The sequence below is a fragment of the Mastigoproctus giganteus genome, chromosome 2, assembly GCF_048544385.1.
Source record: "Mastigoproctus giganteus isolate SK-2022 chromosome 2, ASM4854438v1, whole genome shotgun sequence".
NCBI lineage: Eukaryota > Metazoa > Arthropoda > Arachnida > Uropygi > Thelyphonidae > Mastigoproctus > Mastigoproctus giganteus.
In genome coordinates this window covers 17,684,908-17,699,079 of record NC_143576.1, presented here as the reverse complement: position 1 = coordinate 17,699,079, position 14,172 = coordinate 17,684,908, and the positions used below count along the sequence as shown (strand labels likewise).

The following is a 14,172-nucleotide window of genomic DNA, read 5'->3' as shown; positions in this document are numbered from 1 at the left end:
GTGAAAAGATGCTAAAGTCATCGACGAAGCAGGCACTGTTTAAAGTTGGAGGAAGCTGTTCAATAACAGAAATAACTTTGATAGAAAAAGCACTACAATTAGAACTGATCCCTGAGGAACTCCCTCATTTGTCATTTGGTTTTTAGGAGCATTAGCAACTAAGGCCATATTGCTCCGGGGATATGCGGTGGTCATTCCCTGACCTTTCTGCATCCTCCGTATTTGGTGGTCACAGGCTCGAACCCCGGTCTAATCAAGAAGCGTGTGCTATGCACTGCTGCTCCTGCCCACCTGGCTACGGAGGTGCCGAGGAACTCCCTCCTATTGTCAAAATGGCTGGGGAGAGTGGATCCTACACAAATTTGGAATGATCAATTTGAAAGGAAGTTTTTAATAAAAATGGCAATGTGTCTCCAAAGACCAAAGTTGTAAACATCTTCATAGTTGTAAAATTGCAAATTCTGAATCTCCAAGTTGCATCATATATTTTAATATTAAAGAAAACAAACATTTTTTCATATAAAAGAAAACTGAACCTGGTTTTCAATGACCCCATTGAAAAATATATAACAAAGGTTATTTCACTTGGGAGTTTAAAATGCTTATTCTAAAACTTTTCATTAACAGCTTTTTACTTTTGTAAAAAAAACAGTTAATGAAAAGTTGAAATACTGAATGCAAATTGTCACTCAATTATGATAATAAATATAAAAATTTTATTGCATATAATAACATTTTGTGTGTGTGGTTTTCAAATATTTTGCCCATTTTCAGTGCACAATCTCTGATTTCTAGTAATAATGCCAATGCTATGCTCAAAGCCTAAAGAATAGAACAAAGAACGATGAAAAGTAATGACCCTTTGTTAACTCAATCCTTGAAGGCACTGATACCAAAGTGTGGAAAAATATGTTAATTATTTATAAAAATAAAATAGATAAAAAAATAAAGGTAGAAACTACTGCCAAGATTAGCCAAACCATATTCACCCATAGAAGAATGCAGTGGAAGAGTGGCATCCTGAGATATACAAATATACAAGATCTTGAAAAAGGACCTTTTTAAAGCAAACAAAAGGGAAAAAAAAAAAAAAAAAAAAACAATAACTAAAGAGTAGTTTATTTGTGACCCAGAAGTCTGCCTTAATTTAAAAGAACTGTGTATCAAGGTGATGATAGGGTGCTACTCCACATCCACTTTCATAACTAGACTGTATTTTGTAATTGTTAAGTGAAACACTTCACCATACCAATGAAGGCAGATATGCTAGAAAATGTCCAGACTTGAGAAGCAGTGTTGGACAGGTGATCATAGAAGAAAATTGTCAATTCTGTTAAGATAATTCTTTTAAAATTTAGTCAGTGTAAAAACAAGTTTGTCAGCAAACTGGCAGCTATGGATGGAACTTAGAATCATTCCTATGATGTAGGTAACAAGCAACAGTGAATGCGGCATTGTGAAGGATTGCTATGTCACAAGAAAATTCAAAGGGCACCATCTACTATCAAGGTGATGACATTGAGTTTTGGGACAAAGGGTGATATCAGAAGATTACTCTCAAAAGAGTAAATCAAACTGAAATTTACTCTCCAAAGGATAAATTGCAATCTCTGGAAACTGGGCATCTGTGTGGTGGCCTAACTGAAATATAAAAAGTTTAAATAGTGTTATATGCTGATAGCATTTTTACCCTTTCTCAGATGACGCAGACAAAGCAACATAAATTTAAAAAGGATGGCTGCAGAATATATATATATGCAGCGAGAGGATCAGAGTGGAAGCAGAGGGAGCTAAGAATCTCTGGGTACAACCAGGCTGCCATGCACGGAAATTGAACTTGGCCTGTTGCTTGGCGTTCACCGATGAGTGTAAGATCGCTCATCAGTGAAGACAGGATATTAAAGCTGGAAAAGGAATTAGAAAACGTGAATTGGAATATCATCGGTTTGGCTGAAACAAGAAGAAATGAATCACTTATAAAGTTTATCAAGTGGAAATCTACTGTACACCAATGGAAACAGTGAAAGGAGTGAAGGTGGAGTTGGGTTTCTGGTACATAAAGATTTAAAAAACAACATTTTGGAATTCAAAATGTACATCACACCAAGGGTGTCAAGAGTAATACTCAAGATTTCTAAGAGGTACAAGTTAAAGGTTATAATGATTTATGCATTATAACCATGATTTATGGTTATAATGGGCATAATGATTTATGCAATTTATGATTTAACATCGAATCATGATGATGAAGAGGTTGAAGAAATGTACACCGAAATTGAGTCTTCTAGATGAGCAGAAAACCCATTACACTATTATTATGGGGCTATGGTTGGAAAAAGACAAAATAGCACAGAAAGGGAACTGGTAAATTTTGGAATTGGTGAAAGACTTGTGGAATTTGCAGAATCTCAAGGATTCTCAGTAATGAACACTTTTTTCAAGAAAAGGGTGAACAGAAAGTGGACACGGAAGAGCCCAAATGGATTAACAACTAATTAAATCAACTTCATCTTCACTAACAGAAGATATATTGTGAATGATGTTACTGTCCTGAACAAGGTAAATGTTGAAAGTGATCACAGAATGGTAAGTGCACACTTGATATAGATGCAAGAAAAGAAAGTAAAAAACTGACTCGAGTAAATAATACAAAGGTCTTTGAGATAACAGAAGAGGAGAAAAAGCAGTATGTACTGGAACTTAAGAACAAGTTCGAGCTTCTGCAGACTGCTCAGGACAAAGATATCGACAAGGAATATTACAACTTTCTGAAAGTGATAAAGCCAAAGAAACCTATAGGGAAAAAGAAATCCAAAGAAGAAAAAATTAGTCAAGAAACACTTATGATGAACCGAAGGTGACAAATGAAGAGCAAGATAAACACTGACAATGAGAAAATTGAGTATACTGAGTTATGCAAAGCCATTAGAAAGAGACTCAGAGAGGACATAAGATTTAACATAAGAAAAGTAGAACAAGCATTAAGGGAAAACAAAAGGACTTAAATCAGCAGCCATGAGCAGTAATACACAAAGACAAATGATACTGAAACTGAAGAATAGTGATGGTGTACTTATAAATAGCAGAGAAGGCATAATTCAAATAGCAGAAGACTACTATAGAGAATTATACAAGGAGCGAGGGAATGATGCCAGCAGTGGGGAAGATCGATCGCAAATCAGCAACACATATGACATGCCCGATATTCTTCCTGATGAGGTAGACCATGCATTGAAGAAAATGAAGAATCAGAAAGCCCCGGGGGGAAAATGAAGTTACTGTAGAGTTGTTAAAATTGGGAGGAAGAGACATAACACAAAAACTGGCAAGGCTCTTCACAAAGTGCATTAGACAAGGTGTGACGCCTAAGCAGTGGAATAATGCAATCATAGTTTTGCTGCATAAGAAAGGAGACAAATCAGAAATTGGAAATTATAGACCAATTAGTTTGTTATCCCACATCTACAAGTTGTTCACAAGGGCATTACTAACAGATTAGAAAGAATACTTGATGAGAATCAACTGAAAGAGCAAGCTGGCTTTAGGACAGGATTCTCAGCTATAGACCACCTTCACGTAATATCACAGCTAATGGAGAAAGCAAATGAATACAAAACACCATTATGCCTGGCATTTGTGGATTATGAAAAGGCATTTGACTCCATACAGCATAAGGCAATGTTTCGGGCACTGGAAAGACAAGGCATAGATACCCCATATATTATGATTTTGAAGAAAATATATGAGAACGCTACCTCCTTTATTAGACTAGACAAAGACAGTAGGAAATTTAAAATCGAGAAAGGAGTTCAACAAGGAGACACAATATCTCCGAAGCTGTTAATGCTGGCTGCCCTTGAGGAAGATTTCAGAAGATTAGACTGGTCGCAGAAAGGAGTCAATGTGAATGGAGAGTACCTAAACCATTTACAATTTGCAGATTCCATTGATAAGCCACGATCCCAAAGAATTAGAAGAAAATCTTAATCAGTTATGCACAGTTAGTAAGGATTTTGAAATAAAGATGAATATGGCTAAAACAAAAGTAATGATGAATAAGTATGCCACAGAAAGGGACATAATGATAAAAGGAGCAGTAATTGAAAAGGTGGAGTCATATACTCATCTGGGACAAGTTATTAGCTGTAATAATGATAAATGGCTGGAAGTCAAGAGAAGAATATATTTTGGATGGATAGCATTCAGGAAATATAGTCACATAGTGAAGAGGAATATCCCAGTTTGTTTGAAATGTAAAATAATGAACCAATGTACACTCCCCACCATGACTTATGTTTTTTTTTTTTTTTTTGTTAGTGCATCGACTTCTGTGGCCGTATTGCACCTCCCAAGGTTTTTGCATTTTATACTCTGATCCAAGCCTGAGGCGGGATTCAAACCCGCGACCTTTGGGTTGCCAGGAAGGCACTTTACCCACCCGACTAGCCCGGTCAGCTCATGACTTATGGAAGTGAAACTTGGGCACTCACCAGAAGAATGGAAGAGAAGCTGAGAACTACACAGCGAAGAATGGAACGAATTATATTGGGAATCAGACTGTTACATAAGAAGAGAAACACATGGATTAGACAGCAAACTCAAGTAAAGGACATTATTATCAAAACTAAAGAACTAAAATGGTCCTGGACAGGACACATAGCTCGAAGACATGATGACAGATGGACTAAGAAAATAACAGAATGGTACCCAAGCAGAGCTAGAAGAAAAACCTGGAAGACAACGGCGGAGATGGATAGATGAAATTCATGAGATTGTGGGTAGTAGTAAATAGATGGCCATTGCACAAAACAGAAGGAACTGGAAAGTTACTGGAGGGGCCTTCATCCTGCAGTGGATTGAAAATGGCTGATGACGATGATATATATATATATATACACACACACACACACACACAGAAACTTTATAATCAGCCAAAGAATAACTGATTGTTGGAGAATGTACTTCACATATTGTTGTGAAAGTGGATAATTTGAATAAATTTAAAGATTTGGATAAATTATTGTTGGAGTGGAATAGACAAACAAAAAGCTTTTTAATTTTTTTTTTTTTTTGCTGGTACTGTATAATTTTACTTCCTAGTGTCATGTTGCCATATGAATACTATTCTATTATAGGCAAATATTATTCTTCCCTGCAAAGGAAATATAAGAAATTAAATACCAAATGTCATGAAGAATCCTCCAAAGGATCCCTTCCTCTATGACAATGCTCCAAGTCAGAGGGCTCAAATAATCATACAAACAATCAAATATTTGGGTAACACTGTTGTCTCTCTCTCACACACACACAAACACTCCCCCCACCACCAGACAAGGTCCTTTCAGATTCCTGTTACCTGTCCAGCAAAAATATGAAAGAGTAACATTCAGGGATAAATAATGATCTATTCATGCTGTGAGGAAATGTTTAAACAATCAGAACAATTGGTTCCATATAAGGGATCTAGAAAAAGATGGAATGCTGCATCAAGTGTGTAGCACCCAAATACCACTCATATGTTCTAAGTACTTTACTTTTATTGTAATGATTGCTTTATAATCCCTACAAATATTTACAATAAAATTATCAACACTATATCAGTGTTCCATCAACTTAATTTACAATGAATACCCATGTAACATCCCTATTTCAATAAATAACTGTACTATTTTTGTCACTCAGCATTCACTTTGAATTAAGTGGTGTGCAGTAAAAATATCTGAGTTGAGATTACTATGTTGCACAACATCTGATATTTAGCTGGATCTTAATTTTTAGAAAATCATAGAGTATCCACTTGCATGCTTTATAATTTTAAATAACTCAAAATTCAAACTTTATAATGTTGGCTAGTTGCATTTACCTTGTTGAGGGGAAGTGCAAAACTCAATGATACAAGGAAAATATAAGGCATTGTTCACTTAAAAGAGAACACTGGTTCTGTGATAATTAAAACAATTTATTATTTTTTAGTTCCAAACAGTGATCTACGCTCCAATACAGGACTAAAACACAACATGTGTGTATCTTTTCTACAAAAGTATGCATTTATGGATTTATGAATCCAAATCCTCTCAAATGAGCGGCAAGACCAAGACCACCATATTATTATTGAAAGATCACGAACAGTACAGGGGTTTTAATCTATATTTCAAAATGGTAAACAGAGGAAATCATAAGAGCTAGAGTACTGAAGCCTATAACAGCTATGCACTGTAATAGTATTACAGAAAACAATAGGCTGGTAAAGGCAGGGAGAAAATGGTTTTAATGTATACAAATGCAAGAAACGAGTGATTCAAATCAGACCACTGAGTAAGGGTCTGACTTGATTGGTATAGGAAAGTCTTAGATAATCCAGATGATGTTGCATATGACTTTAGCAGGTACTTCACATCAATATTTGCAGAAGAAAATCAAATCCTTTTGCGGTGTGGAGGAATGATACAACTGAAGTTGGGAAGTAGAAAATTAGTGATATTAAAATTTCAGATTATTTATTATAAAAACTTTTGAGACTAAAGGTAAGTAAAATTCTTGGAATTGATGGTGTTATTCAGTAATTTTGAGGGAGGTGGTAAGAGTGTATCGAACCGTTGAGGTTTGATACACTCTTATGAAAACATCATGGACTCAGGAATTGGGGGAGAGATCCCCACTAGACTGGAGAAGTGCCAATGTATCACCAATAAAGGCAGTTCGAAGAGTGAAGTGCATAACTACAACCAGTCTGATTTCAGTAGCAGGAAAAACAAGGGAGGCAATAATCAAGAGTGAAGTACAAGATGATTTAGATAAAGATGGAATTCTGAAGGAAACAAGGCATAGTTTTGTAATAGGAAAATCATGTTTAATCCACCTGGTAAGCTATTTTAACAGTCACTCGTTAACCAGATTTAGGAAATAATTTCAACATTGTTTAGCAACATACGGTACATATCAGGATGTAAACTATCTTTAATGTGACTACAAAGTGAAACCAAATGCATGAGTTATTAAAAATACAAGCAGAGTGGTCACTCCATTTGGAAGGAAAAAGTGGCTAAATGATAACAAATTTCTATTATAACAAAAATTTAAGCTAGAGTAACTTTCTAAGCTGTAGCACTTCACTTAACATTCAAGTAAATACTCACCTTTAGCACTCTGTGACCTAATTCTAAATGCCTTCGCTTGTGTTCTGCTATCTTTGCAACTGTAGTTGCATGCATTTTCTGCAATTCTCCAATATCTTCTGCTATAATCTATACACACATGAAGAGAATACACTGTAAAATCCAGAGTAGAAAGGGAGAGCAAAAATAATGCATAAACAAATGAAACACAAAAAATAACTTTTGCATGTGATTCCAGTGAAAACAAAAAATTTAAGATTTTACATAGGATTAAGTTTATACATAATATAAATTGTATGACCAAAAGTTATTGGGGCATGCACAAGTAGTTTCACAAAGAGCATTTAATTCTTCTTCTTCAAGAGGAGTGTTTCCATTTACAATGGGTTTCCTCAGCCTACAAGTTATTTTTTGTTAGGAATTTTTTCCTGCCATAAAGTGTGGTTCAAGATGTCTTGGTCGGTTAAGCCTCGGGCTGTCATGCACTCCCGTACTCCATCCATCCATGTCCTTCTAGGATAGCCTTTGGATATCTGTTTTCTTGCATCCGTTTTACATGTCCATACCATGTTAGACGCTTTTCTTTGATGGTGTCAATAATAGTCTTTTTCACTTCCATTTTTTCCCTTATGTCTTCATTCCGTTTTCTGTCTCTTCTAGAAGTTCCTGCTGAGCGTCTCCAAAAATCCATTTCTGTGGAGAGCAATTTGTTTTCCGCTCACCTATTCAATGTCCAGGTTTCCACTCCATACAATAGAAGACTTTGTACAATCATTTGAAATATAAGTTTCTTTGTTTTATTTAGGATATTTTTGCTCCACAGAACAGAGTTTAACATGCCGATAGCCTTTCTGCCGTCTGTAATTCTCTTATTGATCTCTGCTTGGGATGATCCATCACTTTGTAAGGTTGATCCCAAATGTTTGAATTTATCAACTTGTTTGATTTTAAAACCTTCAATATTTAGAACGTGTCCTGGCCCTGAAGACAACATTTGTCTTGCTAAAATTGATTTTTAGACCCCATTGTTTATATTCCTCAAACAATTGACGACATGCATAATTTGCATCTTCTAAGTCTTGTGCTATCACCACCTGATCATCTGCGAAAAGTAAATTGTGAATATAGGTGTTCTTATTAATCGGCAATCCCATTTTATTACATTTTTTTTGACCAGGATCTTAGGCAGATGTCGATATAAATTTTGAAAAGTGTTAGTGACATGCAACAACCTTGTAATAAGCCTTTTGAAGTGTGGAATTCAGGTGACAAAGCTGATTCCACTTTAATTCTGCATCTATTATTCCTGTAAATTGCCTTAATAATGTTAATCAGTTGTCCATCAATATTTGCCTCTTTCAGTGCTTCCCATAAGAGTTTTCTTGGAACACTGTCATATGCCTTTTTCAAGGATCTGTCGTACTGTTGAGATATGATCTATACATGACCTCCCAGCTGAAAAACCACTTTGTTCTTCTGATACCTCGATTCGGGCTTCTAAATGGTTCCTGATCCATTTTCCAAGGATCTTTAACAGCGGGTTCAGAAAGCACATTCCTCTGTAATTTGAACAGCTTTTCCGATCGCCCTTCTTATAAATTGATGTTATATATCCTGTTATTTCTTCTCTTCTCAGTATACTATTTAACAGTTTTTGTATCAGAACAGCCACTCCTCTTCCTCCATATTTCAGAAGTTCCATGTAAACTCCTCCAGGTCCAGATGATTTGTCATTCCTTCCTTCAACAGGAGTTCCACTTCCCTAACAGAAACTTTTAAGCCCGAGTCTTCTACACCAAAATCCTCCATCGTCTTGAACTCTTCCCGGTCTTCTTTTAAAAGTCCTTCATAGTACTCCGCCCAGTCTTTCAAAGGTATTAATTGCAAACCAGCATTGTGTTTATTCTGTTTTCTCAAGTCTTTAAGGACCTTCCATGATTCCGCTGATTGCTTGAAGCCCAATTTGCTATTAATAGTTGCGCATTTCCTTTCCCATTCTTCATTTTTCGCTTCTACTACCAACCGATTGGCTATTTTCTTTTTTTCAACATAAATGTTCCTATATGCATCATTCCTATCACCCAGCCATTTCTGATATGCAAGTTTCTTTTTCTCTATAGCTGCTCTTACTTTCTCTGTAATCCAGGTCTTTTTTAGTCCTTGGCTCTTCTTTTTGCCTAGGATTTCATGAGCTATTTTTTTAACAGTATTTTTTAAATATTCGTAGATTTCTTCAGTATTACCTTTTATCTCTGTGTTAATTGCAGCATCCAGTCTCTGGGTGAAGTTGTTTCTAATGCTGTCGTCCTGGAGTAGGTCAATGTTAAATCGATCCACTTGTAGCATTTCTCCTTCCCTGCATTGTTGGTTGTCCACACATATTTTCTTTATCCAGTTCCACTTCAGTGTTGTTTTAACAAGAAAATGGTCAGATCCACATTCAACTCCTCTATAAACTCTGACATCTTTCAATACATATGTCCCAGAATGTTTTGAAATAATGTAATCTATAACTGATCTAATTTGTTTTGTCTCCTGTGACCAAGTATATTTATGGATATCCTTGTGTTGGAAAAATGTTTTGTTTATTCTCAAGTCGAACTGTTCACAAAGATTGCATAGTCAATCTCTGTTGTCATTCCTCTCTTTCTCTCCAAATCTTCCAATAACTTTGCTATTTTGTTCAGTTCCTACCTTTGCTTTGAAATCTCCCATTAGAAATATCTTTGTTCTTAGGAATTTTTTCTATTAGTTCTCTCAGATCCACCAAAAATTCATCCTTCAAGGTATCGGCGGTGTCATTAGTCGGGGCATATATTCCCAAAATACATATTTCTCTCCCGTACATTTTCAGTTCCAATGAGATCATTCTTTCATTAATAAATTGCCAGTTTTTTGATGTTGTGTCTCAATTTCTTTTTAACAGCAATAGAAACTCCTGCTCTTGCTCTTTCACTCTTATCAACTCCACTCCAAAAATGGTAATATTCTCCCATTATTTCCTCTCCACATCCCTTTTTCTTTGTCTCTGATAACACGACGATGTCTAACTTGAATTTTTGCAGTTCATCTGAAAGAAAGTTTCTTTAAGTTGAAAGGCCTTGAATATTCCAGTATCCCAAAATCATAGTCCTTTTCCGTTTGCCGAGCTGTTTTCCGAAAGTGCAGTCCATTTTCATTTTCACTTGTAGGTCGTTTAGCATTTGTGTATTTTTTACACTGAACGAGGAGCTAGCCCATTGCAGCAACCCCCAACCTGGAGGGCCGGGGTATCTCTCTTAGTCTGGCACCTACCCTTTGACCTGTCCGGCTTGGGAGGCCCTACCAGTAGCTAAGCTACCGCCGCCTAGCGCCCCGGGTCATCGGGACACGCAAGCCCCCCACCACGACAAGGTGGAGAATACCATCGGGGGCATTTAATTCAAAAACCTAATACATAGTAGAGATGCCCATGGCCTATATAACAGCCTCAACCATTCTGTGCACACATTTTATCAACCTTCAGTAGGTGCTGGCCAGGATTCATCTCCATTCCTGCTGCTGCTACCGCAGCTGGTTTGGAAAAAGATTGCAGCCTAATCTCGTGTTTCAGTCTGTTTCACATGTAATCACTGGGATTGAGATTTAGACTATGGAGCCAGGCAATCCACGTTTTCAACATTATTGTCCATAAACCAGTCAAGTATGGCCCTCACTTTAAGACATGGATGAGGAAACATTTCCACTAACAATGCCTTACAGTAACAAGGACTGCTTCCTATAGTGTTGCCACAACATAGATAGTGCACAACTGACCAAAACATTTCTGGCATCAGGTAGTATTAACAATTGACCAAATTTGAACTTTCTGAAACATGGTATAACAGATCAGACAGATAAAGGTGGGGGTGCCTTCAAAAAGTTTATCCCCCGAATTTCTTCTGCATATTCTGTGGATGTTATGTTTTATTGACTGTATTTCTTGTTTAGCTAGAAATTATGCCAGAAGTTTCATTGTTCCAACTCTGTTCAACATAGTAAGACGGTGACCTGGTAACAAATTTCTCCACTTGTTACCAGAACTGAATGTGTGTCAGAGTGTCACAACATTCAGCTCTGACCTGTTTTTGCAAGGCAAATAGCCAAGGAGACTATCCATGAAGAGATGTCTACAGTGTACAGGAATCTCTGTCCATCGTATGACGAACTTTGGTGGAGACAGTTCGACTGCAGTTAGGAGAGCATCCATGATGAGGAAAGAAGTAGGTGGCTATCCACATCTCACACTGAATTTATGGAGAAAACTGAATAGCTAATTATCAATGACTGCCGGATAACAATTAAACAGATAGTTGCTGAGAATGGGAAAGTTATGGATCAGTGGAGAGGCATAATTCATAATGATTTGAATATGAATAAGGTCTCAGCATGAATGATTCTTCCCTTGCTCACACGTCTTCAGAAAGAAAAACAGGCAGGTCTCTGCTGAAATGATAATTTGATTGATTTAAGAATTCTTAGCACAAGAGCTACTGTGGCTAAGATGTGCCTGGAAAGTTTTATACGGCAGTTTTGTTCTTATTTGCATTTTGCTGTGAATAGTTTCAAGAGTCACGGAATGACTGCAGCTTGCTGCAGAGATAATATCTAGTTTCATATTTGATTATAGTAATTTATTTCCTTGGGGAACTGAAAAACATCTACTATATTTTTCCTATCTTCCAATATGGTTTAGAGAGTGAGGAAGTGACGTTTGGTAATCAACTCTGAAGCAGTTTCAGCGCTCAGCTGCAAAAGCTGGACAAGTAATTAGTACATATTCCACTGTTTGTTGTGTGTGACAGGTAGGACATAGATGGGGATCCTCTCCTCGCAAAGAATTTTGCGAGGAGAGGATCCCCATCTTTTTAAAAAAGGTATTGCAGTTTGAATGAGATCAAAAGTTTTGCCATTTACAGAATGATTTATTTTCTTTGATTGAGTTTGATTTGTCCTTGATGAGAGCTTGATATTTTTTGCAGCACCTCCAAGAGCAATTTTTGTAAGCTCATTTGTTTGTGCAAATGTAGCTTGCTCAATATTGAGTGAAAACATGCTGTTCCAATTAACTTTTGTAGGATGGTCAAGTACAAGATCCCTATTTACAAACTTGACTGAAAAAAAAAACTTAGTTTCTTAATTTTTACAAGTTTTATGGAGGGGATCTGAAATTCATAGCTAAGTGGAGAGTGGTCAGAGGTGAATTTGAAGGTTTGTGGAGTAAAGTTGGAGGTTATAAGGGTTGTGAGCAGAAGGCTGAGTTGTTGTTGGCCTGTGGTAGGTGACACTGGCTCATTTCTCAGGCTGAAGTGAAGTGGCATATCCAGGTTTGATTTCACTTCATATTTTAGACATGGACATTGTATAAAAAACATTATGGGAATCCATAATGCTTTTCTGTCGAAATGTACCCTCGAAAGGTAAGGAATAATGGATCTCACCACGATGTTCATCATAACCTCAAAAGTCATCAATCATACTGCATGATGGAAGAGAAGGGGAAGGGTTGACCGGAACTTAGCTCTAGAGACTAAACATGGGTTCCACCACTTCAAGCCTCCAATAAGCAAAGTGGTGGTATTGCACCGGTTGATGAGAGTCATCTACCACCTAGTACTGCCTGGCCGCTAGTTAGTACACCGGATCAAACCTATTGGTAACTCTCTAGGAGGCTTCCGGATCAGCTACTGTATAATCTTGCTACCTCTACTCTGCCAGATAGTGACTGGAGGGAGTCCGAGTAGTGTGTATGCTCCCTGCATACACACTACTTGGATTTAATATAATATAAAATATATTTTCAACCAAAATATTCATATTTTAGTTGTTGCATGTTAAAATCACAAGCAACTAATGTTAGAATGGAGTGCTTCAGGTGAAAACAAATTCATGTTTGGAATTCTATTTGCTGACATTATGTTCAGAAGGTAATGCAATTGGATTACAATGCAATCTGAAAATTTAGAGCAGAATTTACAAACAAATGTGGTACACACTCCTTCAAAGATATCAGCTGAGCTGTAGATATTGCAGGGAGGATTATTAAGATAAAATATTATGACACACCATCACCACCTCTCAGAGTTCTTGCATATCATTCTCTACTATTAGAGTTGCACCAGTACAGTGTAGTTTGAATCAGAATATCTAAAATGTTCAGGGACCGAGAGCCACGCTGACTGAGCACATATAATGGACATTTTGAAGGAATAACAAAGATTGCAAATGGTGAAGTTTACTGCCTAAGCTTCATATGTTTTGGAAGTTTGCATGAGTGCATGCATGCTTGTGGGACATGTCAGTGTTGCTGCCTTGTTTTCTGAACTTCTCCACATTCACTCACAATTGTCTCATAATCTGCATATTATTGTTTCCCAAAAAATTGAATACTACTTTTTTGAAGTCAGTTCAATGATTCTTCAAATACAAAGTCCAGCAGCAGCATGTGGGATTTGAGGTTCAACAAATATACCTGCTTTGATTTTTCCATACATAAGAAATGGGAATTTAGTGCAAATATATTTCCTTCTTTATTCAGGGCCTGTACAATTTTGTTATTTACTCTGCCATTTGTTATACCTGCATTTTACTGTATACCACTTTCTTCATAGAAACTGTGAAAATTACTTAGGAACAGTATTTCAACAAATTACTTCAATTGTCATAAAAGAAAAACAAACTGCTTCATTCTTATATGATTATCTGATACAAAAGAAAGGCCACCCATCTTGTTAGCTGAAACTTAAACTTGCTTCCCTGTGGAAATATTTTAATTGATGGTAAATACCACCAGACTGAAGCATTTATGTCAGCAGGTGTCCCATGCAGATGAAAAGAGTGGCTGGATGATGCTGTTATTTCTGAAGTGTGTTAGATCAACGGTTTACTGGACTATTGCAGAAGCTGAAGCACATCTCAAGAAGAAGAAAACAATGCAAGTATTCTAAAGCTAAAAGCAACTAATTTAATGATCTTTATTACGTTTTATATAATTTATTATCCATTGTTAGAAATGACAATTTTGTCAAGAGCATTTGGT

General features: G+C 36.6%; 1 protein-coding gene across 1 annotated transcript in view; it reads right to left on the bottom strand.

Annotated features, from left to right (window-relative positions):
• The window catches only part of Nup54 (nuclear pore complex protein Nup54), a 180,668-nt gene that overhangs the window by 49,786 nt on the left and 116,710 nt on the right, over positions 1-14,172 (bottom strand). Inside the window, exon 9 of the mRNA XM_090390364.1 lies at positions 7,137-7,244. Coding sequence (XP_090246490.1) covers positions 7,137-7,244 — 108 coding nt within the window. The remainder of the gene's footprint in view (positions 1-7,136; positions 7,245-14,172) is intronic.